The 27500-nt window shown below is 41.1% G+C and overlaps 2 protein-coding genes across 5 annotated transcripts in view; one reads left to right on the top strand and one right to left on the bottom strand.

Annotated features, from left to right (window-relative positions):
- Positions 1–9352, bottom strand: part of aldh16a1 (aldehyde dehydrogenase 16 family, member A1) — an 18477-nt gene extending 9125 nt beyond the window's left edge. Inside the window, exons 1-10 of the mRNA XM_028599089.1 lie at positions 9013–9352; positions 7097–7196; positions 5948–6074; positions 4515–4672; positions 4336–4413; positions 3645–3835; positions 2934–3092; positions 2666–2824; positions 1463–1619; positions 1–43 (exon numbers count right to left, since the gene is read on the bottom strand). The exon at positions 1–43 is cut by the window's left edge and continues 33 nt beyond it. Coding sequence (XP_028454890.1) covers positions 1–43; positions 1463–1619; positions 2666–2824; positions 2934–3092; positions 3645–3835; positions 4336–4413; positions 4515–4672; positions 5948–6074; positions 7097–7196; positions 9013–9102 — 1262 coding nt within the window. The 5' untranslated portion in view covers positions 9103–9352. The remainder of the gene's footprint in view (positions 44–1462; positions 1620–2665; positions 2825–2933; positions 3093–3644; positions 3836–4335; positions 4414–4514; positions 4673–5947; positions 6075–7096; positions 7197–9012) is intronic.
- A 398-nt stretch (positions 9353–9750) lies between these two features.
- Positions 9751–27500, top strand: part of LOC114569271 (histone acetyltransferase KAT7) — a 27676-nt gene continuing 9926 nt past the window's right edge. The window contains exons 1-10 of one of the 4 annotated variants that reach the window (XM_028599091.1): positions 9751–9952; positions 11724–11868; positions 14948–15166; positions 21059–21340; positions 23088–23170; positions 23583–23669; positions 25923–26021; positions 26683–26793; positions 26908–26955; positions 27467–27500. The exon at positions 27467–27500 is cut by the window's right edge and continues 158 nt beyond it. In XM_028599091.1, coding sequence (XP_028454892.1) covers positions 9938–9952; positions 11724–11868; positions 14948–15166; positions 21059–21340; positions 23088–23170; positions 23583–23669; positions 25923–26021; positions 26683–26793; positions 26908–26955; positions 27467–27500 — 1123 coding nt within the window. In that variant the 5' untranslated portion in view covers positions 9751–9937. The remainder of the gene's footprint in view (positions 9953–11723; positions 11869–14947; positions 15167–21058; positions 21341–23087; positions 23171–23582; positions 23670–25922; positions 26022–26682; positions 26794–26907; positions 26956–27466) is intronic. The other 3 variants (XM_028599093.1, XM_028599092.1, XM_028599094.1) reach the window with 3 other exon arrangements.

The raw sequence follows: 27500 nt of genomic DNA, 5'->3' as shown, positions 1-27500 counted from the left end.
TCAGTCCAGATGGAGGCGGCCTGGCCGTGAGGACTGTGGTTTCCTGCAGAACAGAGACAGTTACTGTGGTACAAGTTTATCTCAATCACTGTAATAATGAATTAATGATGGTAAAATGTAGAGCTGCAAACACTTATCAATTGGTGGTCAACTATTTAATTAATCGCCAACCATTGTGATAACCAATTAATCGGTTTGAGAGCTTTTTGTAAAAAGTAAAATAGCTCTGATTCCAGCTTGTGAAATGTGAATATTTTCTAGCTGCTTCTCTCCTCTGTGACAGTAAACTGAATATCTTTGAGTTGTGGACAAAACGTCCTCTTGGGCTTTGGGAAACACCGATGGACATTTTTCAAAATTTTCTGACATTTTATAGACCAAACAACTAATCGATAAATTGAGAAAATAATCGACAGATGAATCGACTACAAAAATTACCGTTAGTTGCAGCCTAGTCTATATCCATGACGTTCCCCTTCCGGGATTTCTTCGTTGGCGACAGAAATTCTGCCGGTTTCAGTCATTAAGGCCGATATGCGTTACGTTGGGCTTTCTTTGTGTTGGCATTTTAAACTTTTAAACATTTAATTTATGAGGACTGTGGTTAACTGCTCCTCAGATCTCTGCAGGGTAAATCCAGACAGCTAGCTAGACTATCTGTCCAATCTGAGTTTTCTGTTGCACGACTAAAAGAACTTTTGAACGTACATGTGTTCCACCAAAACAAGTTCCTTACCGAGGCTATTTTGCAGCGGCACTGTTGCTCTGTACGGCACTCAGCGCACGCCCAAGACGATTGTGATTGGTTTAAAGAAATGCCAATAAACCAGAGCACTTTTTCCCTCCCATCCCGGAGCGCTGCGGAGGAAGGTCTGGCAATGTCGGACTAGTTGCGGCCCTAATAAAATGCTACACGTAATATAGAGCCATCTCGAGAAGTCTGTTCTATTTCTATTAAAAAAAAAACAGAAATGATTTGTGTCCATGTTCAAGTTTACTACATTATTATTATATATTTTTTTCATGGCTGGTTTCTTTGGCCTGATTGTGTAGTTTTAGTTTGGTTTTAGTTTTTCTTGAAGATTTCAGTTTTATTCAGTTTCAGATACCAAAATTATTTGTCAAGGCTTATTTAGATTTTGGTCTGAGTTTACTAACCCTGATCTGGATTGGTTGTGGCTCCCTCTGCTGGGATTGATGTGCTAGTTGTCGATGATTGACTCCACCTGTGTGGGGAGTATTGGTTGTAATGGCCTGTGCCCGAAACATCCGTTGTGTGGCAATAAACTATCAAATTGGAGTGCCGTCCTAGTAGCTTTATTTACACATAATATCTTTAGCACGTCTCTCACGGAGCGCTGTAGGAGAACTGATCATATTCATCGAAGGTAAATTAACTGTCCAAAGTCAGACAGCTCCTGTATCTTCACTCATGCATCTCCATCCACAGAGGCTTCCTTACCCAGGGTCACTGCCTCGGTGTTGCTTCTGAATGTCATGAGTGGCAGCAGTGGTCCAGGGGAGGGGCTGACCACAAATGGAGAAGAGGGGGCCGCCCCGCAGAGCACTGTGGGAGGGTACTGAGCACCTGGAGTGGGGGCAGCGCAGGACTGAACCAACTGGGGACCAGAGAGAGAAAAAATAAGTTAATAAATGTAAGTTATAGTCATAGTACTCTACTCTCAGACTACATCCACACTAATTTTAACGCACATCTTTTGCTATGTTTACGCCTTTGCATCCACACTACTCTGGCATTTCCGAGACCCTAAAACGGAGATGTTTGGAAATGCTGTTGACCCCCCCACCCCCGTTTTACTCTGGGGATGTTCCGCTTTAAGCCTGGACAGGCAGAAACTAGCTAAAAATTTAAAATTGTATGTATCGGATTTTTTTGCGCTGATTTTTAGAATCAATTCTTGTCCCTAGAATCATTTTTTTTTCCTTCCAATGATTCAGCCAGTGGCGATTTTAGACCCTTTTAGGAGGGCTCAAGCCCCCTAAATTTCATCTCAGCCTCCCTAAAAAAACTTATAAATAAATAAAACTTTTGTATCTTCTGTATCCGTGTCACATTGTCATTAGGGGCTGAGCCCCCTAAAGGTCTGATCCTAGAATCACGCCTGGATTCAGCCAGTTTATACGGTACCACTGACGGCGACTACATCATATCCGTTTCCAGCAAAACAGACTGAAAGCAGTAAATTCATGTTATGTACTTCTTTACAAATTAAATAAATGTCAGACTGACTGATGTGCATTCTTTTAAGAAAACGATTAGTTTTTAGAAATGTCTCATGATTATTCAACTTTTCCTTTTGTTAAAAGAAGGGAAAGAAAAATCGCAATACTCAATACTATCAAATCGCAATACTTCTAGAATCACAATAAATGAAAATCGTAAAACAAATCGATTTGGAACCCAAGTATCGTGAAAGAATCATATCTGGACCAAAGCATATCATACCAGCCATAGCACAAACGGAGACGGCAACCTTATATCAGCCTTACCGGTATGTGCATGCCCAGTGTACGTGAATGGTCCGTGAGATGCGCTTTCAGGCGTGATATTATGGACAAAGATTAGTTCTGAATACTGGGCTAAGCTGAACGGAGACTGTTTTCGTTTTAAAACAGCAACGTTTTCTTTGTGTTTCTGACTAACCGTGGCGCCCTGCTGCTGAGCGACCTGTACTGCAGTGTCCACCAGGACCCGGTCCCCCTCACTGTGCAGGGCCACACACTTCATCCCTGCCATACGGAGCCTGAGACGGGCCACGACACTGTCCAGCACGCTCTCCTGCACGCACAACACCCAGTGGACCTGATGGGACAGAGGACGAGAAGGTTGTTAAAACAGACACGGTGGTCTTATGGGATGGCATGAGACACTCCTATCCTTCTATCAGGGATACTTATTAGTGTAAAATCACCTCTCTTTTCTTCTTGAAGGCAGCCTCTATCACTGCATCCACTGCGCTGTCGATGTCGGCTGACTCAAAGATGATAAAGGGACACGTAGCGCCGATGTTGGGGGAGACAGAAACGGGAACGCCCATCCCTGCTGTGGCCTTACACAGCGTCACCCCATCCTGAAAGAGAGAGTTGTTGCATTGCCAGACCTATCTCCACAGCGCTGTGGAGATAGACACAGCATTCTGGGATGGGAGAAAAACGTGCTCTGGTTTATCGGCATTTCTTTAAACCAATCACAATCGTCTTGGGTGGCACTAAGCGCCGGGCGCAGTTACGGTGCTTCTGCAAAATAGCCTCAGGAAGGAACTTGTGGTGGAACATGTGCACGTAGGGAGGCGAGCTCGGGAATTTAAATGTCTGTCTAGTGTGTGATAAGAATTTTACTCCAAAAAAAATTATAAATAGAATTTGATTGTCGGTTCTAGCTCATAGGATGTTTCCCGAATCTACCGGAGTTTAGAACGGCAACACACAGAAAGTGGAAGGTGAGGGACATCCGGCCGAAAATGAGGGACATCTGGCGGAACCTCCAGCCGTACCGAAACTATCCCCTATTTTGATTTCAGACATTTTGGTAAGGCTAAAAACAGATTGGAAAGCTTTCGAACAAACGTATAGGGACGTTTTTCTGGTTAAGAATGCAACACCAATTTTTTTGACACACGTACCTGCTTGTTGCCACTGTACGTGACGAAGCTGATGCTGGGGTTCTGGGCCACTTTGACCCCCAGCGACATGTCACTTCCTGTTAAGACGTTAAGAGCCCCGGCGGGAAGTCCTGCTCCCACGAACAGCTGGGCCAAGAGGAGCGCTGGAGGGGCGCTGCTCTGACCAGGGACCACGACGACGACGGAGTTGCCTAGAAGAAGGCAGCATTCAATCATGACTCAACCGTTGTACTTTGTGGGCAGTTGTGCTGAAGTTTGCTTGCTAACATAACAAACTGGCTGGCAGACACCTTGCAAGTAACCTCAGACTTATTTTCTGGTTACAGTAACTAGGTCAATGGATTGTACTGGGTCTATTCCTTGATACGCTTTACAAAATCTAAGCAAGAAAAGGCCAAACAAATAAGATTCATATTTTATTTTTTATATTTTATGGAGTTTTATTGAGTTTCTGAGTACCATTTTGGTGGTGAGCGACAGACACAGGCGACACCCCCTAGCGTTATGGCGGTGAAAAGCACCGCGATGCAAAGCAACCCCGACGCAGAAATCTGAATGGGCCACGATGCTGTAGGAGCGACGGCGTGAAGTTGACGCAGAAGCATAAAACAGCCTTAATACAGTGTGTGTGTGTGTGTGTGTGTGTGTGTGTGTGTGTGTGTGTGACTGTGCGTGCGTGCGTGCGTGTTACCCATGGCGAGGGCTGGTAGGACTTTGAGCATAAGGGAGTAGAGGGAGCAGTCTTCAGAGACGACTACAGCCACCACACCTGGGGAACAGGAAAAACAAAAAGGTTTAGAAGAGAGCTCTAGTGAAAATGAATAACACCACCAAATGTTTCTTAGTGAATAAAACCCCTGTTAAGCTCACCCAGCGGTGTCCAGTTGGGGATGAGAGTGTCTCGGAGCTGAGCCCAGCTGCTGTAGTACTGCAGCAGTCTGACCAGGGCGGAGGGCGAGCAGGACGCCTCACACAGCTCGCACAGCTCTGACAAACACTGGCCGTGCTGCCCGAGGACACCCACCAGCCTGTTGGTGGAGGACAGGGTGTTAACCTCCACATCAGGACAGCCAACATGGCATCATGACTTTGCGTAAATATACACGCCACTTTCATAAAGCAAAATGGCGTGTTATTGTACACATTTTCAGCTATCCACGTGTATGCCTACGCTGTATACAGCTGATAAAAAAAAACATACCCACCACGTGGCCTCGCCACGTTGCGTGTTATCGCGAGAACGCAACGTACTATCGTGAGAACGCAACGTACTATCGTGAGAACGCAACATACTATCGTGAGAACGTCACACTCCTGTTAAAAAAAAAAATGGTTGGGTTTAGGAAAAGAACTCAGGGAAAGGCTTTAGTAACAAAACAGTGACAAAAACACGGAAAATAATGACAAAAACACGCTTAGGAACACAATAAATGTTTGGGTTTAGGAAAGAAACATTGGGTAAGGCTTATTAAAACAAAACATTAAAACATTAGCGTGTGGCTGAAAAATCGCCACACGCAGGACGCGAACCCGGCTCTCCCGAAAGTCCTGTGTTTTACCCATCCGCCACCCCAACCTACCTCCTTACTCAATCCCCTGTTCCTTTATACTACTCGCTACGGAGAAAATTGACTCGCAATGTAGGTCAATGGCGGCCGATTTGCGTTGATATACACCTTTAAGTTTAGGAAAAAGATCGTGGTTTAGATTAAAACACTCCCGAGGAACAAATGAGAATTTCTTGGGTGAAAGTATTTTGTTTTTGCCGCGAAGTGAACTCCCCTCTCCGGCTTGAAAGTGCCGTGTTTTATGTCGACACCACGTTGTCATAAATAAAGTCTTTTGGAATGGCTGGCCGAGTGGCACTATATCCATGGTACTGAAAGTGGGATTTCATTCTTGCATGTTTTGTTTGATCAAAAATTGCTACATTGCTACATTACCCCGTAATTGGACCCTATGTACAATTAACTAACTCAGAAATAACTGCATTTAACAATATAATTGTCTTTTTAAGTCAAATTTAGAAAATGTTATTTATGTATTACCATTTTAAACAAATTAAAGTTTTGAATTAATCCCAGGATATCACTGTTATGTGACCCAGATAATGTAATAACACAGCCTATAATTATCATAAAACATAGTTTTTCTTAAATAAACAGCCATACCTCTTAGGACCTTAGCTAATGTTAGCAATTAATTAATTAAAAAAAAGAAACGGCAATTACATAAAAAAAATAAAAATAAAAATAAAAAAAGAATTGCGATTAGACTTTGTGTAATAATTGTTACAGGCTTACCTGAGCAGCACTTTGGCCCTTTGGTAGCAGCTCAGGCCGCTCCAGGCCTTGTGGCCACTAACTGCAGAGGAGGCAGCCTGGGAAACATCTGCCTCCACAGCGCACACTGTGCTGCACACATGACCACCTGGACACCAGAGGAGAGAAAAACACACATGTGGTCAGTTTTATCAGTAGGGGTTGTAAATCACACACTTTGTCACAATACAATATTATATCGATTCATTGGACAACGATACAATATTTGCTGGTATCACAAAGTCTGCCACGTTACGATGTCGACTCGATTCAGGGGCCCGCGGCCGATGCATAAGACCATTTAACACAATCAGTTACATTTATACATATTTACAAATAGCAACTAAAATATGATTTGGCAATTTCATTAGTGAGCTCTTCCAGACATTTATATTTAAAACAAACTACTCCTTTTAATAAAAAGAATAAATATTAAGTAGGGCTGAGCGATATGGAGAAAATCAGATACCAAAAATATATCAATTTCGATGTTGCGATGATATTGTAGGGTTAACAAATGGTGCTTTCACAAAAGAATTTACAATGGGATTTTAGATAAATAATCACCAAGAATGTGGTAAACAGTTTCAAGTGAAATTACAGAGAAAAAACAGCTGGAAAAATAGCTTTTTCCAGCTATTTACGTACTAACAATCTTTACATGCATGCACAAAACTAGTGTGATGTTAAAACAAATCTGCAATTCTTCAAATAATATTCCCTCAAAATGTTTCACAACAGACTGTCTGACAAAATTGAGTTAGTATAGGCTTGTTATTATCTTTTTTAGGCAATGTAATTGTATATCACGATATAGGATTTCATCACGATATGATTCCATTGAAAGATGATAAATTATCATATTGAATTATTGCCCTGCTATAATATAAAGTGGGAATTTCAAAACAAAGGCGCATCATAAAGATGACAATATGCATCAATACTTTCACTTTGCATGGATAATATGGGATCGTTGAGGACTGAATCGATATATCGATCCAGATCGATGTCTCGTTACACCCCTATTTATCATATTTCATTCAAAAAAGAAAGAAAAGATGAACAGGAAAAAGAGCTAAGTGTAAGCTGTGTTGGTATCCAATGCATAATGTTATTTCAGGCTGCTCCCACCTTTAGAATCAGCCAGGGAGCGACTCTGTCTGTCTGCTGGACGGACAAACTTGCCATCGAAGAACAGACCCAGAGAGCGGGAATGCTTATCCAACCAGGCCTGATGGAGAAGAAAGCCACAGTCAATATTCAAGCTGCATAGAAAGCCTGAAAGATGGTAACCAATACCGGGCCCTATTTTAACAATCTAAGCGCACGGCGTGAAGCGCACGGCGCAGGCTCGTTTAGGGCGTGTCCAAATCCACTTTTGCTAGTTTGACGGCGTAAAAAAGGGTCCGTGCGCAGGGCGCATGGTTCAAAAAAAGGGTTGTACTTAGTGTCTTCATTAATTCATAGGTGTGTTTTGGGCGTAACACGCTGGACGGGAAATTGACAACTGCGTCGGCCTTAAGCGTTAAAGTAGCAAAGACACTTGCGTCAGGCTTTGCGCTGCACCGGGTGCAAGATAGGGCCCACCATCTCTGAGGATGCAACCTGGATGAGAGGTATTTGCCATCATTAAGAAAATATGTCTTAGGTGATCTGAAGTAGACGGCCCTAAAAAACAGCCTTAAGTAGGGCTGCTTGATTATGAAGAAATGAAAAAAAAAAAATCATAATCACGATTATTTTGGTCAATATAGAAATCGCGGTTATTTCACACGATTACTGTTTTTTTTTTTTTTTTTTTACCTTTATTTATACAGGTAAGTCGATTGAGAACAACTTCTCATTTGCAATGACGACCTGTCACATTCACACAGTTCCACATTCATACCTGGAAGCTGCCCAGTACAACCACAGTCTGATCTGCAGGCCACTGAGCAGCTCCACTGGAGTGGTTGGGGGTTAAGGGCCTTGCTCAAGGGCACCTCAGTGGTGGTAATGAGGGAGGGACTTTCACTTCCCCACCCGGCGACCTCCCGTTCCCAAGCTCGCTTCTCTAACCACTAGGCCACCACCGTTGACTTTTAGAAAGATGTTGCATTTATTAAACTTAAAAAACAGTAAAAGCAAATCAACAGTGAAAACACCTTGAACTGTGAAATTTTCCTTAATACTTCTCCCGTTTGAATGTTTTATTTCATGTTAAACAGTTATTTTGTACTTATTTGTTAATTTCATATTAATGTTTAATATGTCTATGTATGCACCAACCACCAAACTAAATTCCTTGTAAATGTTAGTTACTTGGCAGTAAAAATCCTTTTTCTGATTCTGATTCTATATGCTCACATGTTATTGGTCAGGAAGACCCCACCTCTGCTGGACAAAAGGCGGAACGTGTCAACTATTTACAGACAGAAGACCAAAGTACAGACTTCTCTATGAACCCCCAAGCTCACCTTCGGCTAGCAAAAATCACATACATGGTGATCAGGCTTAAAATTACAACCATACACCATCCAAATGCTGGTAAAATATGAATGTCACAAAAAAATATTGTGGCTGGCAAATATTTACTAGCCATTTGGCTGATGGACGAAAAGGTTGGTTTTGAACCCTGACTGTAATATCCCACAGCTACATTTTCCTTGGATGACCTTAATTCAACCTCTTAATTGTTACAGAAAAAAAAGGGATAAGACTGCAGGGATGAGGGCGACTGTCTGAGCTGTATCATCGATCTACCAGGGCAATATGACAACACACTTAGTGACTGTATACTGGAATATGTGAACATTTTTCTTCAGCCTTTACATTCCACAACTACTAGTACATGTAACATGCATGTAACGTGACAAGTACACAAGTCACATGTTTGTCTTGTGAGTTACAGCCAGCTAACAGTTAACGCTAATGAACTTCACATGGGTCAAATTGGCAAAACAGGACGTAAAACATGCTCATATTTGCCAGTACGCAGCAGCATACTATCGTTGTATGCCAGCCATTGCCGTTCAATGTTCGGTTAAGAATTAGGTTGATAACTTTACCTGTGCAGTGGCAGTGCTGGGAGTTGCTGCTGGTCCGTACTCCATGCTTTGGAAAATATTCTGCACTGTATTGATGGTGCTACCAGCCATAATAGTTAACGGTACGAGTCAGTGAGGAAGCGAATGTCCCCTGGGCTTAGTAGTCGTGTCTGGATGGCGTCCAGGGTACAAATGTTTAATTTTGAAGCTTGTAATATGGTACCCGCAAGAAATTGAAGGGGCTTGAAAGGGCTAGCAGGAAGACGACTGAGGTCCCACTTTACGTCAAATGCAACGTGCTAGCTTCTCTCCAATAGAGATTTACAACTGAACTTACAGAGCTACCTTGACCTAGGCGGAGCGAGAGGGTTCCTTCTTGCTCACTTCCGGTGTTGTGTCCGGTTTCTCAGTGTTCATTTATTAGACTGGATTTAAGAAAATAAGGTAATGTTTATGTTTTTGTAAGCTACGACAGCCATTCCAGATATATTTAAAATGTTGTGAAAAAAACCCGCAGGTGGTTCCGCTTTGTGTTACATAAAACCTGCTTGATTAGTTTAACTAACGTAGTTATTACTGTGAATAGTTGGTTTGTTAATATTTCAGTAACTAACCTAATACAATTTATTAACTTTATTTCATTTAAAAAGTCGACATAATGTAGCATTATCCGCTCGAGCCCTATATACTGTCAATTTCTCCAGCGCATTGGCATGTGTTTACTGTGCTGTATGTTCCACACGGAGGCATTTTGTCAACGGACCCCAAAAACGAGTTTGCGCTGTATTCACAAGGAAGTGCGGAAAAAAGTCGTGCGCTTCTTTCAGTTGAATTGGCTCAAAAGCTGGCGGTTTGTTGTTCTTATTATTTATATAAGCTGAGATACATTTCCCCTAAAGTAAGGAGTAATAGCCTGCCACAGGCGACACACGCCACACCTTTGAAAATGCCCCGGAGAAAGGTAAGGCAGAGGTTTGCAGCAGACTCAGCCGTTAGTGCAGACTGCAGATTGGACACACAACAACATAACGTCATAGCTAATATTAGCCAAGATCTAGCTAACTGCTGTAGACATTTGTTCGACCGCCTGTGAGCTGAAATACGACCCTACAAGATGCCGTTAATAAGTTGTAAATGTGTGTTGAATATGAATGCTGGTAGAGTCACTCAACTGAACTGTCGTTTTGTGTTGCTAAAAGCTACGCTAGCTAATGTTTGTTGCTGAGTTGCAAGAATGTGTTCATGTCAAAGTGTCGCTTCTTCGGGGTAAAGTGAGAAGAGCTTTGAAAATTCGGGCTTTGCGAATTTTTGGCTCGGATTTCTATCACCTTGCGCATCGCATAGGCATGCTGACCTCCGTTAACGTCAATAACGGCAGCTTTAGCTAACTGTTGAAAGGTACAGGCTGTTCTAGTGCGAGGATGGAACGACGCGTTCGCACCAAAACAACGCTGTGATTGGACAGAATCTAGACAAGCGTTGCGTTCATTGGTCTGACTCTTTCAAACTCCGCCTCCTCTCTTTGTATGGCTGTATGTAAATGAAGTGGCTCAGTTGTGAAGTTGTCATAAATAAAACGTCGAATTTGATAGTTTTTTTTCCCCCACTTATATATTGTTTGCTACTGTCTTTTAGTACTATTTGAAATGTAGTTCATTTGTATTAGTATTAAAAGACAAGTAGCCTAATGGTGATGTTATCATGTACTGTACCTATTTTGTATCCGTATATGGCTTTAAATCTAAATGTTGATTCATGGTGTAGCTCTCCTCATTTTTATTTTCTTTACTCTGTTTTTCTGTCTCTATCGCGCTGTAAACACCTAACTTACCCCCTGGGCATCAATAAAGGGTTATATCATATCCTTCATGGTTTTTCTTGGGTTGCCCTGTGTAAATTAAATGTGTCATATGTAGAACATAGAAAAATCGGATTGTGAACTAAATATTAAGTGCAATGAATGAAATACAGATAAATAGACATACACATCATTCTTTCGCCAATTATTATACAATTGTAGGTTGCCCTGTAATATCACATTTGGGATAATATTTCAGAGGATGTTGGAGCCTGTGTTTTTTGTTTAATGCAAATGACATGTTGGATACCACTCGAGTACCCTTGCCCCACCCCCCACCCATTGGGGTGATCCATCGCTTCTACGCCTCCGTTATCAGCATCACCCCATTCATCTCGTATGGCAGGCAGCTAGGCAGCCTGCATTTTTGAAAAAAAAAAAAAAACATGTGTATGGGACACTTTTATTAGTTTCATTTATTTACTGAGTTTTGCGGGCTCTCGTGGTAATGAACAATTAATCGACTTATTTGACTACAGACTGGAAATTCACGCGGAAGGTGCACTTAGGCGTTGTGACAACTTGGGGTTGGTACAATAGATTCAATCGACGTTATTCGGGGTCTACCATTGTTGATGCCGATTAGGCTTGTTTTGAGTATTTATTGACAAGTCCATCGTGGCAAGAGGGGTTGCAGAGCCGGAAAGGATGTGGAGAGGGTGATGCTCCTCCCCCCCCCCAGTATGGGATCTTTGCTGAATTATCCGCTGGTAAAATAAATAAATAAATAAAACTAAACCAAAAAACAACACAAAGCTTTACTTACATCAGTCCCACAGAATCTCTCTAATTCTTCATCTGATACTGTTTTAGTGACAGTCCAGACTTTGTGTTTAATCACGCAGTTTGCTGATCCATGTTGTTGTTTTTTTAGAGGACCGCCGGCAGCAGCTCGGACGGGACCGAGGACTCGGATTTTTCCGCCGACCTCGAGCACGTCGAAGCTTCCGAGAGCGCGCACAGGCGCAGCAGCACGCGCCTGACTCGAGCGTCACTGCGCCTCAGCCGGAACTCACAAGGTAAACATTTGAAGTTTTTTTGAAAAATAATCCGTTATAGGAGCAACGAATAATCAAATAAATCAATTATACCATGCATAGGCAAGAGCAATATAAAGTTTGGGATGAGAAATGGTGGAATAAGAAACAATATGAGGGACTTTAATAGCATAGACAGGAATAGCCTACATAAATAGCCATATCTAGGCTAGCATGCTAACGTTTTAGTCTCCCCAAATAGTGCTTGGTAGCTCAAACATTTACAGTGTTATATTTTCTCTACTATATTGTAACTTCAAAGTGATACCCATGTATCAACCTTTTTATTGGTTTAAGGGACCACATATCTTAGGAATAACCATGACCACTACACCAGTGTATTTTAGAACTTAGGGTAGACCTTTCCTAGCCTTTTTGACCTCTTATCTTGTGAATGGACTTTAGAAAGTTACAACTACCATTTTCTTGCAATTTTCCTTGTAGGTAGGCTATTATTGAACCTATTTATTAGCCTATTTCACTGTTTTGTTTTTTGCTCTTCACACACATTTGTTAGTGGCTATTTTTCTCTTTTCCTACATATTTATTCATACCTATTTATTATCAAGCCAGACATTCCTACATATAATATGATTTCATTTATATGTGTCATTTGAATGAGGAAAGATGCTTTAATTCAGGGACCACAGAGAGACTTCAAACCCCCCTCAGTTCAGCAGTACAGCAGGATCTATCTATATATGGGCAGCCTTAAATGCATGAATGGGTTCAGACAGCCAGACCTCCCCCCACCACAGACACACAAACTCTACTCCCACCCCCTGTGTGACCTCTTTCTGTTGTGGCTGCCAGAAGGGATTTACAGCAGAGAAAGAAAAGTTGATTCTTTTTCCTCTGCTTTTTGTTACTGAGAGAAGTTGTGTTTGCTCTCCTAGTCCCCGTAGAGCCTTTAAAAAAAGCACAGAGGCTAGTTCTCTCTAAAAAGAGGCGGCGTCAGAGGTTCAGTCTTCTTTTCTGTGGCGGGATTAGTCTCTTCATAACCATTGAGACCATTTGCAACAAGTAACTCTATCTTCTTTCCCATTTCTGCTTGGAGTTGCTCAGTTACAGACTGCCTAGGTTTGAGAAATCCATCTAGAATTTGGAAAACTTAATGCGTCTGTTCAGCAGATTGTAAACTAAAGTTTTTGCAGGACATTTTCTACAAGTTTCCATGTAGACAATCATAGTAGAAATCATTATTTTCTTTATCATTTATTCTTCTGATTAAGTTTTGTGATTCATCTTTGCTGACATCATCAAATCACTAATGATCTAAATTAAAAGCTAAAGATACTCATTTGACGATAACATGAGACAAAGAGTGGCAGCAAATCCTCACAAGTTAGAGGCTGGGACTCACAAGTTAGAGGCTGGGACTAGGGACTAGAAATGGGACTAGAAATGTCATTTTTGAATGAAAAAGGACTTAAATTACCAATTGATTATCAAAATAGTTGCCAATTAAAAACCCTCTAAAATTATAGTTACTTCTCTTCCCCTCTCTTCTCTTCCTTTATCATCTCTTCTCTTCCTCTCTCTTCTCTTATTCTCTTCCCCTCGTTTCTCTTCTGTTCTATTCCCTTCTCCTCTTCCCCTATCTTCTCTTCCTCTCTGTTCTCTTTCCTTCTTCTCTTCCTCTCTTTTCCCCTCTCTTTTCTCTTCTCTTCCTCTCTCTTCTCTTCTCTTCCTCTCTCTCTTCCCCTCTATTTTCTCTTCTGTTCTCTTCCCTTCTCTTCTCTACCCCTGTCTTCTCTCTTCTCTTCTGTTATTTTTTCCTATCTTCCTCTCTCCTCTCCTAAAAATGTTCTTGTGATGCAAATGAAACTCCGTGAATGTGGCTGTTTGAGGAACCTTTGTTTTTCAACAAAGGTTGAGGTTTTAAGTCCTCAAACATTACAGTCTGCCAGCCTGCGGGCCAGTCTCAGAGAGGCTGGGTGTACCACACCGGGTCACCTGATGAAGCTGACTGCCGCATCTGTTGATGAGCGAGTAGCAATATCACCTCCATCAGGCTGATCGACAAGGTGGTGAATGAAGTTCCTGCTGCCCTAGAGCAACCTCAGCGAACTGTGGTACAGAATCTGACTCTGTGTGATCAGTGGAGTGAGAGGTGGGAGTACAGTTTCCCCTCTCTGACCATCACCCCAGCTGTGGGGGTGTGGCGGGGGGCAGCAGGCCAGCTACTGTCTTTTTCAACCCCTCACCTGGACAACTTTCAAGCTGCAGGGAAGAAAGCGCTTTATTACACCTGCATAAAGGTCCTGAACCTGCCGTCTTTGGCTGAGCTGAAGGATGTGTTGTGGACTGTTTTTTTTTTTTTTTTTTTTTTTTTTTTGGTCCAGACGTTTCCCCGAAAGGCAGTTGCCGTTCCCTGTACAAGCTGTCTGTTGAAAAGCGGGCAGCAGACCTTCACTGGAGGATTGTACATGGGACTATAGCTACAAACAGATACAGAGCGTACCTAGATCCAGAGCTAGTGGAGGGATGTATATTTTGTATTCACGTGGAAACACTTACACATTTATTTGTTCAGTGCCCTCGGCTGTCAGATCTGCTAGAGCTTCTTAAAAGGTGGGTTTGGGGTTTTGGGGAGGTTTTTTTCTTTGGAATTGTTTATTTACAGAAAGCAAAAAGAGACACATTTTATTGAACTTTTTGTTTGCGACAGCAAAGTTGGCCATCTGGCTGACACACAGGAACCAGGCTCAGGTTGCTGGTAGTGTAGAGCCAGTGTCGGTTCTGGAAGGACTGGTCAAGGCCCGATTGAGGGTGGAACATTTCTACTACCAGATGATGGACAATTTGGTGGATTTCAGTCGTTTGTGGGCTGTAGGGGGGGTGTTGTGCTCCGTGGGGGAGGATGGAGAGTTGGTGGTTAATTTTTGATTAAGAAAAGCACATATTGGTTTGATAGGTGTGGTTGTTGTTGTTTTGTTTCTGTGATTGTGTATCTTCTCTGAAAATGGTCCAATAAAGGGACTTTGAAAACCTCCTCTCCTCTCCTCTCCTCTCCTCTCCTCTCCTCTCCTCTCCTCTCCTCTCCTCTCCTCTCCTCTAGATAATTGCAGTTCAGTACGGAGCAGTTCTCCTGCAGCCCCGGGTCCTGACGAAGGCCTTGATTCGGCAGCCGAGTCGGCCACATCAGCAGCAGTGGCTGCATCCGTCTTCTCCTCTGGGCGCAGGATCACACGCAGCCAGCAAGGGGCGACAAACACCACAGCCAAAAAATACCCACTGCGTCAGAGCAGGTCGTCTGGCTCAGAGACCGAGGCTAACGGTGAGAGCAGTAGTGTGTACTGTATGTTTTAGAAGAAGACAGGAGGAAAGTGAAGAGAGCAGTCAGGAGATAGAGGGAAGGAGAGAGAGGACCAAAGGCAGAGTGAAAGGAAAGAACAATGAGTAGATGAAAGGTATGGAAGGGTATGAGATGATTATAATGTTTAGTTTTATTTTGAACATGTTGAAAAATAAAGAACATGTACTATGTACGTTTTATAACACCCCAATTTTTTTAGTTTTTATTGAAATTTTAGCAGTTCAAGTCCAATGAATAGCTTGAAATGGTACAAAGGTAAGTGGTGAACTGCCTGAGGTTAAAAAAAAAAATTAAGGTTACCCGAACTGTCTGAGGTTAAAAAAAAAAATTAAGGTTACCCAAAACTGAAAAATAATGTACATTTCAGAATTTTACAAAATGGCCTTTTTCAGGGAACAAGAAATGGGTAAACAATGTAAACAACGTTCCGACTTGTCTGGATTACTTACAACCCCCTCAGTTTGTATAAAAGTATTGTTGGAACACACTGTGGTACCGTACCCTCGTGAGCATTATATGAACATTATTGTACTGCAGAAAGTAGTGTGTTGCTATAAAAATGGCGGGAAAAAGGCAATTAACAATGGAAGAGACAGACCATCATACCCCTTAGGAACGTTGGTCTTTCCTACAGAGAAATTGCAAAGAAAGTCAAGGTGTCAGTGAGTACAGTATTCTTCACCATCAAAAGGCACTTAGAAACTGGGGGAAACTCTGACAGGAAGAGGTCTGGCAGACCCAAAGCCACAACAGAATCAGAAGACAAGTTTCTGAGAGTCAACAGCTTGCTTGATAGGCGGCTCACAGGACCACCGCTTCAAGCACAGCTTAATAGTGGTCGTAATAAGCAAGTCTCAGTTTCAACTATAAAGAGAAGACTTTGAGCTGCAGGTTTGATAGGTCGAGTTGCAGCAAGAAAGCCATTGCTAAGACGTCAGAATAAGAAAAAGATGCTTGCTTGGGCCAAGAAACACTGCTAATGGACTACTGAAGACTGGAAGAAGGTGCTATGGACTGATGAATCAAAATTTGAAATCTTCAGTTCATCACGCAGGATTTTTTTTATGCCGTCGAGTAGGCGAAAGGATGGTTCCTCAGTGTGTGACATCAACTGTCAAACATGGAGGAGGAAGCATGATCTGGGGCTGTTTTGCTGGATCCATGGTCGGTGATTTGTACAGAGTGAAAGGCACCCTGAACCAAAATGGCTACCACAGCATTTTGCAGCGCCAGGTAGTGCCCTCTGGTATGCACCTAGTTGGTCAGGGGTTCATCCTACAGCAAGATAATGACCCAAAACATAAGTCCAAGCTATGCCAGAACTACATTAGCAAAAAAGAACAAGATGGTACGCTTAAAAACATGGAGTGGCCAGCACAGTCACCAGACTTAAACCCCATTGAGCTGGTTTGGGATGAACTGGACAGAAAAGTGAAAGCAAAGCAAGCTACAAGTGCCACACATTTATGGGAACTTCTGCAACAGAGTTGGGAAGAACTTTCTGAAGAATATTTGATTTCCATTGTAGAAAGAATGCCACGAGTGTGTTCAGCTGTTATATCTGCCAAAGGGGGCTACTTTGATGAGTCAAAAATTTAGAATTAATTTTGGTTTATAAATTGATTCCAAGATTTATTTTTTAACTTAAATTGTTCATTTGTTCTATTCTTTCATTTCAGAGTACAATAAGACATTGAACTGCATGAATTTCAATAAAAACCTGGAAAAATCGGGGTGTTCTAAAACTTTTGACCAGTAGTGTATATTCACATACGTGCATAAAAAAACACACACTTGCATACACATTTTTTCCCCAGCTATTCCCTATCAGTGACCATGTTTCATCGGTCAGTTAAGTCAAACCGAATAATAACCCATACAAACTAGAAATAATATTTAATCCCAAAATGTCATATTATACTGTTACAAGCTTTACGAGAAAAAAGTTTTGAAAGGTTGAAACTCAATTTTTGAAAGCTGCAGGAACTCAAATTCATCCAGCGCAAGACCCAGCGTCGAGAGTCTGATTCTGGACCACCCCGACACCGGATCAGCAAACTTTCTGTTGCTGCCGTTACACAGGTTAGACCCAGTGCTGCCACTGGTAGTTTCGTCTAAAGTGGGTTGAAAAGACGCCTTAGGATGCCTGCTTTTTATTTTTAAAAAGTGAGAGTTTTAGAGTTTCAGACCAGAGCTGCGAGACAACACTGCCAGAAACTAAACTCAGCTCTGAAAGATGAGTCTGAAATATGAGTGCAAAAAAATGTCCATTCACATATTTCAAAACTAGAGGTGTTGAAATTAATCAAATAATCGATGCATCGAATCGTGGACATGGACGACGCTGCATCTATAATCGGCAGGCTCATAATCGATTATTTCTGTTCACAATTTAATGTAGGCCTAACAACATTTCTGGTTACATATTCTGTTATGTTTTGCACATTCAGGAAGTGCCATGTGCTCAGTGCTGTAGTTTAATGTATCCAATTTATTTATTATTAGAGCACTGCAGAATGTTTTGTTTTTGAAGCTTGAAAAGCTATGAATTAAATATCCTATATGGCTTTAATAGAAAAATTTATTTGACGCATCGTGATGCATTGAGATATCGAATCGCTGACATGATGATCGTAATCGGATCGAGAGATCAGTGAAGATTCACACCTCTATTCAAAACGATTCGCCCTTTCGAAACTTGCGTTTCAATGTGGCCGTATTATTCCAAGAAGTACGACTTCGTCTATGAGTGTTCCTTCCAGTGTAATAATAAACAGCTGTTCTAGCTGTAGCTAGTCTGTGTTAGAGCTGCACATGACGCGAGTTGTCTACCAGGGAAATCACGACACATATGATTACGTTTATGTTACAAGGTAGACCATCCTTTTTCATCATTGACGCAAGGAAAGTATCCTAGACGTCGTTCTAGCGTTATGCACAGCCATGCTATATTTAGCCAAGCAACTATAAAACTTTGAATTTACACAAATAGGCAGAATTACCTTTTGAGAAGAAAGCAGGCAACTTTGGTGTCCCTTTTTAAAATCCTTGCTCCTTATGATCTCTTTCCATCTTGGAAAAGCCACTCCAATATTAACTTTGGTCTTGTTGCTTTGCCTGTCGCGTTGTCATTTTAATTCTCTTTTTAACTTCTCGGCGACTCCGTTACATGTCCTCCCCCTCCCTGGCATTTGTCACAGTGCCACTGAGTTTAAAAGCCTGAAAGGCAGAGGTATGTCCCTCTTTGGGTAATGTATTTTAAAGATGGAGGCACAACATGGCGGCCGTCATTCAAGCGACTCACTCGTATATGTATTGATTCTGAATGGCAGATTCTACGAGTACGAGAATACTTTGATTAGTTGGTGGAAGTAATTACACATGAACGAGCACATATTTGTGAAAGAACAAAGGCGTTTTTGCTAAGAATCAACTCAAAACATTACACAATGGAGCTTTAAACTTAGTTTCAATCTAGCAAAAAATGGGGTTAGGTTAGAATTTCAACTTTTCAAACCTTTTTTTTCAGTTTCGAAATGTGAAATATTAATCTAATAGAATGAAAGAGAGAAAAAGTGACGCGAGGGGTAGAGGCTGAGAAGGAGGAGGAGGAAGGGCGTCTGCGTGTTTCATTCATTCATTGCAGTGCCATTCAGCTAATGTCATGAGCTCTGTCTGTGATCACAGTGTGTTCCTGATTATAAAGAAGACAAATATGTCTCTGTGCATATCCTGGACTTGTGTTTTGACACAGGGACGAATTATGAATTACCTTACACAGACCAGGATCTGTTGTCTAAGTTTAGACACTGCAGGAGGGGATGATCTGTATCCATTAAAGCAGATATATCTGCACATACATTGTTTGGATGTTCAGTTGTATAATTTAGTGCCTAAACATTGAGTCATGTCGTGAAACAATATTAAGAGTGATGTCATGGTACACAGTTAAAGACAAGTCATGAATTTTCATCATGTCTATGTCACACAACCCTAGTTTGTTTGTTAGCATATTAAAACAAGGAAATAATCATACAGTAGCAGGTAAAGGTAAAATGGCTTATCATTTGGCTCCTCTTTGACTCCTCAAAATAACTATAGATCATGGACTCTAAAAGCGACCCCTGTGGAACACCAGATTTAATGTTAACAAGAGCCAATTCCTCAATAGGTGACAAACTGACCTCAACCATGAGGATAGCTAGAAAGATTATTGGGAATTCCTTATTGTCATTCGTACCAGTGGTTCTTCAGCTAGGGCTGGGCAATATATTATTATATTGACATTGATATATGAGACTAGATATCGCCTTAAATTTTGGATATCTTGATATTACATAAGTGTTATCTTGTCCTTGTTTTAAAGGCTGCATCACAGTAAAGTGATGTAATTTTTCTAAACTTTCTAGCTGTTTTATTATTGGCCTTTACCCATTTAGTCATTGCATCTACATTATTGATGATTGTATATCAAAACTCTCATTGTGTAAATATGTTGTTAAAGCACCAATAGTCGCCAAAATCGCCACAATATCGAGATCGATGTATTTGGTCAAAATATCGTGATGTTCTCCATATCGCCTAGCCCTAGTTTCAGCCACAGATAGTTGGCACTTTTCACGCAATTTGAGTGCTCACTGGTTCTGCAAAAAAATCAAGATGTAACAATGTAGTACTCAAACGATCCTTGTCGAAAAATGAATGAATTGTCAAGACCAACAACCCTGATCAGTTATTGTGATCACAACAAAATAACTGAGTTTGTCATAGGTTGTCATGGAGGGATTTGTCACCTACTAATCCCTCCATGCCCTGGCCCCACAGTACCTCTCTGACCTCCTCATCCATACACCCCACCCTGAAACCTGCGGTCCTCAGACGCTGGCCTGCTCTGCATTTCCCACACCAGACTCTGTACCTTTGGAGATACAGCCTTTAGTGTTGCAGCCTTATCCCTCTATATATCCGAGATATCCGAAATGCTACAGTCACAGTATCAATTGTTTGTCTACCTGCAGGGTTTATCAGGGAAGTGACTCACTTTAAATGCAAGTTGGTGTTATGAAAGATGTTTTGGGGTGTAACACAAAGTTGAGTTAAGAAATTGTTTAGCATTGGCAGAGGTTTGCAATCTCTGCGAAGTTAAATTTAAAAAGAATTGCCTGAAATCTTAAATAGTCCAATGTGACTGAATAAATAAGAGAGGTAATGGGCTGCAAAATGTCCCATTCGCCTGCATCTCTGAGCTCAAGCAATGGTCTTCTGCTGCAGTAACATCTGTCTTTACTATTGGATTTCTCTGCTGGCAGTCACTGCTGGAGGGTGTTAACTGCATCTGTATGTGGTCACATTTGCAGTCTACAGAGACTTCCCTTAAGATAGATTTTGGCAATAGAGATAGAAAAGGGATTTAAAAGAAATGCAAGACTATTAATCCTACTTAGGGATATACAGATTTTTAATGCTCAATTTTTGTTTTCTGTCAGTGCTGCTGTTGCTGTACTGCTGTTTCCCAACCCACAGGAGTTGTATTTAGTCCACCATTTGTTAACCTGCATTAAAGCCATTATTGAGCATTCTGTTGTTTGTGCTGGGACAACTTTCTCTCTGGATAAGCCGAAACAACAGTTCATCTACCCCATCATTGTACCAAGCCTTTAAAATTAGATCATTAGGGTACATATTTATTTATAATATTATTATTTATGATCATTCATTTGAAAATATAAAACTTGTGCATTCTTTAATTTGCTATATTCAGTTAAAACCACAGATTTATGCAGGAGTTGTACGTTTATACACATTCTTGCAATCCTTCCCTCTAATTCCCTCTGTCCTGATTGTCTCACACAGACCTGAAGCAGGCGGCGGACCGGGATGAGACCCCTCCCCGGACCCCGACAGGCAACGCCCCCTCCTCAGAGTCAGACATCGAGGTTTCCAGTCACAGCAACGACCTTGTGTCTTCTAGCAACGATATTGTAGTTTCACAAGAGGAGGACGAAAGATTGGCCAAAGAGCTGTCACTCAAAGAGGCCGCCGCCCATGACCTTTCCCACCGGCCCAAACGACGACGCTTCCACGAGAGCTACAACTTCAACATGAAGTGCCCCACACCTGGGTGCAACTCATTGGGTGAGGGCGGAAACACCGCAACAGTATTTCATTGGATCAGATGTCCTGCTCCTATGCACCCGCCCTTAGCTCTCTGTATACATCTCTCTGTCTCTTTCCCTCTCGGTCTCCCTCCCCCTTTCTCCATTCAATTCAATTTTATTTACTGTGTGAAATCATAACAGAAGTTATGTCAGGACACTTGACAGATAGAGTAGGTCTAGACCAGTGGTTCTCAACCTTTTTTTGTGCCAGCGCCCCCCTATCCATTATCCAGGTCCCTAACGCCCCCCATCAAATATTATGTAGGCTAAATGCCCTGAATATTAATGATTACGCCCTAATATAGGCCTATTATTGTTGTTACTATTGTTAAAAATAATCAAAAAATCAAATCATTGAATGACAAACACATGCATTAGTTTCCCAGGTATCAAAAACGCCATGTGAATAGAAATTATATATATATTTACAGGTTTAAAAAAAAAATAATTTGACATTCAAATTAAATAACAGCAGCCAATCAGAACGACTAGATATGTAACATTCAAACTATAAATGGGTATTATCAAAAGACCTGCTGTATGTCCCTGGTGTGAACCTCAGCACCTTTATAAGATGACTATAATTTGAATGTCCTTTTTTGTTTGTGAAGTGACCTTGGGTGTCATGAAATGCGCTTTAAATAAAATGTATTATGCTTATTATTATTATTATTATTATTATTATTATTATTATTATTATTATTACAAACACTAACAGTAGCCAATCAGAAACAGCTAGCAATTTAACATTCAAATCTATTTTTCATTCAAATCTAAAATCGAATTGTTCAAACGGAAAACAAGCTGGCACTTATCAAGGGGTAAAAGCAGAAGGATTACACACACACACACACGCACACACACACACACACACACACAAAAGTATTTTGGTGAAGACAAACGACTTGAAGAACGACACCTACTGCCGAATGGAAATAAGTTTACAACCTTTGAAAGTTAGTGAGAGCTGTTTTTTAATGCTTAGAAGAGTCTAGCTATGTTTGCTATCGCCTGTCTTGGGAGTAAATAGCAGGAAAAAACGTTTGGAGAAAACGCAACCCCACATCGTGCTGTGTTTGTTGGAGGTGTGAGAGTCCCGTACAGTAAACGGTGACATCACTGCCTCTATCGCTTCCATAAGAAAGTTTTAAAACACCAAACCCAAGCCCTGAACTGCCCGGGAGTTTATGGGACAGCTAAATGTTTTCCAAACAACAAAGCACAGTCAATATCTCTCGCACGTCTCTTTTCTTTCTCTCGTTCTCCGTAAAATGAAGCTGCATTCAGGTACAGTAGGAAACGTTGTGTTTAATAAACCATCTGACGAAAAACTGTTACTGTGAAATATAAAGTCTCCTTGTGCTACATTGGGGGGGTTAAAGAATACAACAGGATTTGGTGCACCAGTGGCGAGGAAAAATTTCCTTTAAATAGGCAGAAACCAGGCTCTTGGTCGGCGGCCGGTTAGGACACAGAGACATTGGATACAGATATACAGAAATATGATTCATAATAATTACAATTACTAATAATTATAATTACAAACAGTTGGTATGATGAACAGTGACACTGATAGTAACAATTAGGATAGTAGAACAATGACTAGCAATAATAGTACTAGCAGTGCAGGGCGTAGCAGGGCATTGAGCAGGACCACGGCAGCAGCTGCAAACACGATCCAGGTGCCAACCCCAATCCAATTCTCCGTCTCTTTTCTCTCTCAGGTCATCTAACAGGGAGGCATGAGAGACATTTCTCCATATCAGGATGTCCTCTCTACCATAATCTCTCCGCTGATGAATGCAAGGTACACACACGCACACACATATACATACACACAGGGTAAGAAGTGAGTGTGAAACCACTACGCCGAATGCTATTTTAAAACAGAAACATTTCCCACAGGAAGCTCTGACCATTTTATGTGTCTGCCACATTGGAGTAAAAAAAAAAAAAAAAATCCCATTCTTGCTTCAGTTACTTCTGTGTAGCTTTTATGATATACCTTATTAGTCATACCAAGTTTCCACTGTGGGAACATCTCAGCCATCACACTGTGACCAAGTGTCCAGTGGATGAAACTGAAGGAAACTCACAGACTCAAATTTAAGTTGTCAAGCTGCGAAGCCTCCCAGGAACACGGAGGTGGTTGCTGCAATTTTTCCGCTGTGGGGGTGGTTGTGAGTCGTTGGTGGTAGACAGTGTTGATGTTTTGTTAGGGCAAGGCATCGACGCGCGATAAACAGGCCGAGGAAAGGACGCTGTCACACCGCCAGGACGAGAACAGACACTCCACAAGAAGCCAGGTAACACACAAGCACACACACACACACACACACACACACACACATGTATGTATGTATGTATGTATGTATGTATGTATGTATATATATATATATATATATATATATATATATATATATATATATATATATATATATATATATATATATATATATATAGCATGTGCAAGTGCATCAGACAAGCATAACACATGGTGACACATGCTCGCACCTAAAACATACATGCACAAGGAAGTTTTCCTCACCACCCGAGGTTTTTCCCTAAAAGGACATTTTTCCTCACCGCTGTCGCACTAAATGCACTTGGGGGAATTACTGGAATTGTTGGGTCTTTGTAAATTATAGAGTGTGGTCTAGACCTACTCTATTTGTAAAGTGTCTCAAGATAACTCTTGTTATGATTTGATAATATAAATACAATTGAATTGAAATTGAATTGAATATACTGTATACATATACTGTCTTTCTGTGGGTACAGAATATCAGGAAAACGTATTCTCTTTATCAACTGAACAAAGCAAGTGAATCCAGGTGAAAGCTGTGACCCTTCCTCAGTTTCACCTGTCCGATTCGCTTCATCGTGAACTGAAGGTCTGTGTATGTGAAGGGGAATTCCCACACACTGCAGCATAACTCTTAAAGCAGTAATACCTCAGGTCAGAGAGGGGATTCCTCATTATAGCAGGGCCAGAGGCAAAGTGATGAAGGGCTGCTGTTGGTTGAGTCACAGTGAGTGTGACAGGGCTTGTCCTGGTCTGATGTGTTTAGTTTATATGACAGGGACAGTGCTCATTGATCAATAAACAAAAAAGACTGTAAATGAGCCAGATTTGGCCTAAAAAGCTGATTTTAATCCATTGTCCCTGGCCAGATGTTAAAAGGGAACCCTAAAACAGAATAACATTACATATTTTATGAAATTCATATAGGCAGGATAAAATGATCTATATATATTTTATCCAGGAGTGGTACACTTTTTTGAAGGGAACACACTCACAGATTTTGGTACATTGAACTTAATCAGAATCAGCTTTATTTGCCAGGTATGAGGACACATACGAGGAATTTTGCTTTGGATTATACAAGACGATATTAAGACAATGATATTAAGACAATGATAAGATGATCAGTTTAGCCACGTTGCAAAATGGCTTATTGCGTTGGTATGTTTGCAAGCAGGTTGCTCTCTGTGCAACCATGAGTATGGCTCACTGTATCCTCAGCATATGGCAAATAATTTAAATACACATAAAAGTGGCCCTTGTATAGCTTCCTGTGGGACGCCAGTATAGGTGTTAAAGGCAGGGGACTTACTTTCAGTGTCCAAATTTAGCACATGCCGAATGCGAGTAAAGATCTATGTTGGCAAATAAAATAAATGAAGTCAGTTGCTAAAATAGGGCTACTTCACTTCAAACTCATGACTACAACACATCACTTGATTGACCACGTTTTGTTTTGCTTTGACTCTGCACACTGGTGGAGGCATGCCACGTATTACTGTCAATAATTGCATCGCAATTTGAATGACCCTCGCTGTCCACTGTTGCTACGGTTACGCTTACTTTATCTAGCTCACGGGTGGCGAACCTGTGGCTCTTGAGCCACATGCGGCTCTTTGCCTGCTCCTTTGAGGCTCTTACTGTGTGGCTGGGGGCTGTGTTATTGGTAGATTTTTTTTTTTTTAACTTTTTGAAACATTTCAGATAAATTAAAAAAAAAAAAAAAAAAAAAAAAAGCATTTGAATGATGCCTTTGCCAATTATTTAAAAATAATGCAGCAGAGTTTTTTTTTATGGACAGATTCTGCAACCTGAGGAAAAAAAGCGGCCACAGATCACCTTCCTCATTAACCCTTTTACTGCTGATTGTTTGAAAGCCCCTCTAGTGACAAATGAGTGAAAGAGTGGCCACAACAGAGTACAACCAGACCTAAAAAGGATTGTGGATAACACAGACTGTCAGGTTTCCCACTGAGTCAATCTAAGTAAGAAAAAAAAAAACTATGAAAACTGCTATGTATTATGACTTTCATTAGATCTGGAAGTCACTGTTGTAATATGGACGTGCATGTGTTGTGTGGCTTTTTGCTATGGTGCGTGTTTTTTTGTGGCTCTTTATGCTGAACTGGTTGGCCACCCCTGATCTAGCTCGCTAGTCAAGCAGTGATAAAATATCTATACTCGTATTAATGGGAATTTATATAACTCAGCAAGACATTTTTGTTTAAGTGTGTTTGTGTCTGTGTGGTTCCAGGCCCCGACAGAGCGTCAGCTGCGCTACAAGGAGAAGGTGACGGAGCTGAGGAGGAAGAGGAATTCTAGCCTCAATAAGGAGCAGAAGGAGAAGCACATGGTAAGTGGGTGAGAAATGAACATGTTTACAATACTTAGTGGTGGTATTCAGATCCTTTTACTGTAATCAAAGTACTAATACCAAACTGTAAAAAATACTCTAGTAAAAGTCCTGCATTGAAGATGTCACTCAAGTAAAAGTATCTATGTATCATCAGGAAAATGGACAAAGTATTCAAAGTAAAAGTACTCAATGCAGAAACCTCCTCACATTTTAGAAACTGGAAACTATCAAAACAGTTGTGTCAATCAACTAAGTTTTTCCTAAACTTTTCAGGGCTTGTAGGCCTGTTTATTGTATTGGTAGCTTAATTTATAATAAAACCTATTTTTTTTACTATGGTAACTAAAGCTGTCAGATTAATGTAGTGGAGTAAAAAGTATATTTTTCTCTGTAATGTAGTGGAAGAAGAAAGTAGCATGAAAAGAAAAGACTCAAGTAAAGTGCAAGTACCTCAAATTTGTACTTAAGTAAATGTACTTAATTCATTTTTCAATTCAATTTTATATATATTCTCAGGAGTAATCTCAGGACACTTTACAGATAGAGTAGGTCTAGACCACGCTCAAAACAATTCCAACCACGGACAATACTCCTTCATAAACCTCTCTCCTCCACCTATCCTTCCCGTACTATATTTTGACTTTCTTTGTTTCTCCAGGAGCACCGTCAGAGCCACAGAGCTAGCAGGGAGCCGCTGCTGGAGAACATCACCAGCGACTACGACCTCGAGCTGTTCAGGAAAGCGCAGGCACGTGCCTCGGAGGACCTTGTAAGAGAGAAAACTCATCATCACGTCCCTCCCTTACTCTTTCCTCCTTCCCTTTGTTTTTATTGTCCCCTCCCTCCCCTTTTTCTGCATTATTCCTCTTCTTCTCTGTTTCAGTCAGCAAACCCTCCTCTGCAGCCACATGAGGAGTCTGAGATATTTTTGGTAGTTTGGACGATCACTTCTGTTATTCTGTGTTTGTTTCTTCTTCTGCTCTGTTACTTTGTGACCCATTCAGATGAGAAGGCATTGTTATTTTCAATCAGGCTTGCTTTTAACAATCACATTGATGGTTCTATGTTTTTAGTCGGTTTAACTACAAATGGCATACACTTATATACTTATTCTAAATAAAAGCCATCTTGAAAAACGTGTTAAAAAAATTTAATATAATATAAGCATCCATCAGTAAACATTCTTTCTTTGTCAAAATAAAGTTGTCATTGCCTGGTAATGCAGCTAATTTTTAATCTAAAATTCACTTGCCCCTGATTCAAGGCCTTACGTTATGTTTATACCATTTGGTTCACCAGATTCTCTTCCCTGAATAATTGGGATATTTCCTCTTTCTCCTCTCTCCCCTCTGCCTGCTTGCCTGTCCTCTCTTCTTGTCCTCTTTTGTACCTTTTCACTTCCTTTCCCCATCTCCCTTTCCCTCCTTTCCTGGCCTGTATAGGAGAAACTTCGTCTGGCCGGCCAGGTGTCGGAGG

This window comes from Perca flavescens, chromosome 15 (genome assembly GCF_004354835.1).
Source record: "Perca flavescens isolate YP-PL-M2 chromosome 15, PFLA_1.0, whole genome shotgun sequence".
NCBI lineage: Eukaryota > Metazoa > Chordata > Actinopteri > Perciformes > Percidae > Perca > Perca flavescens.
This window is presented reverse-complemented; position numbering and strand designations above follow the sequence as displayed.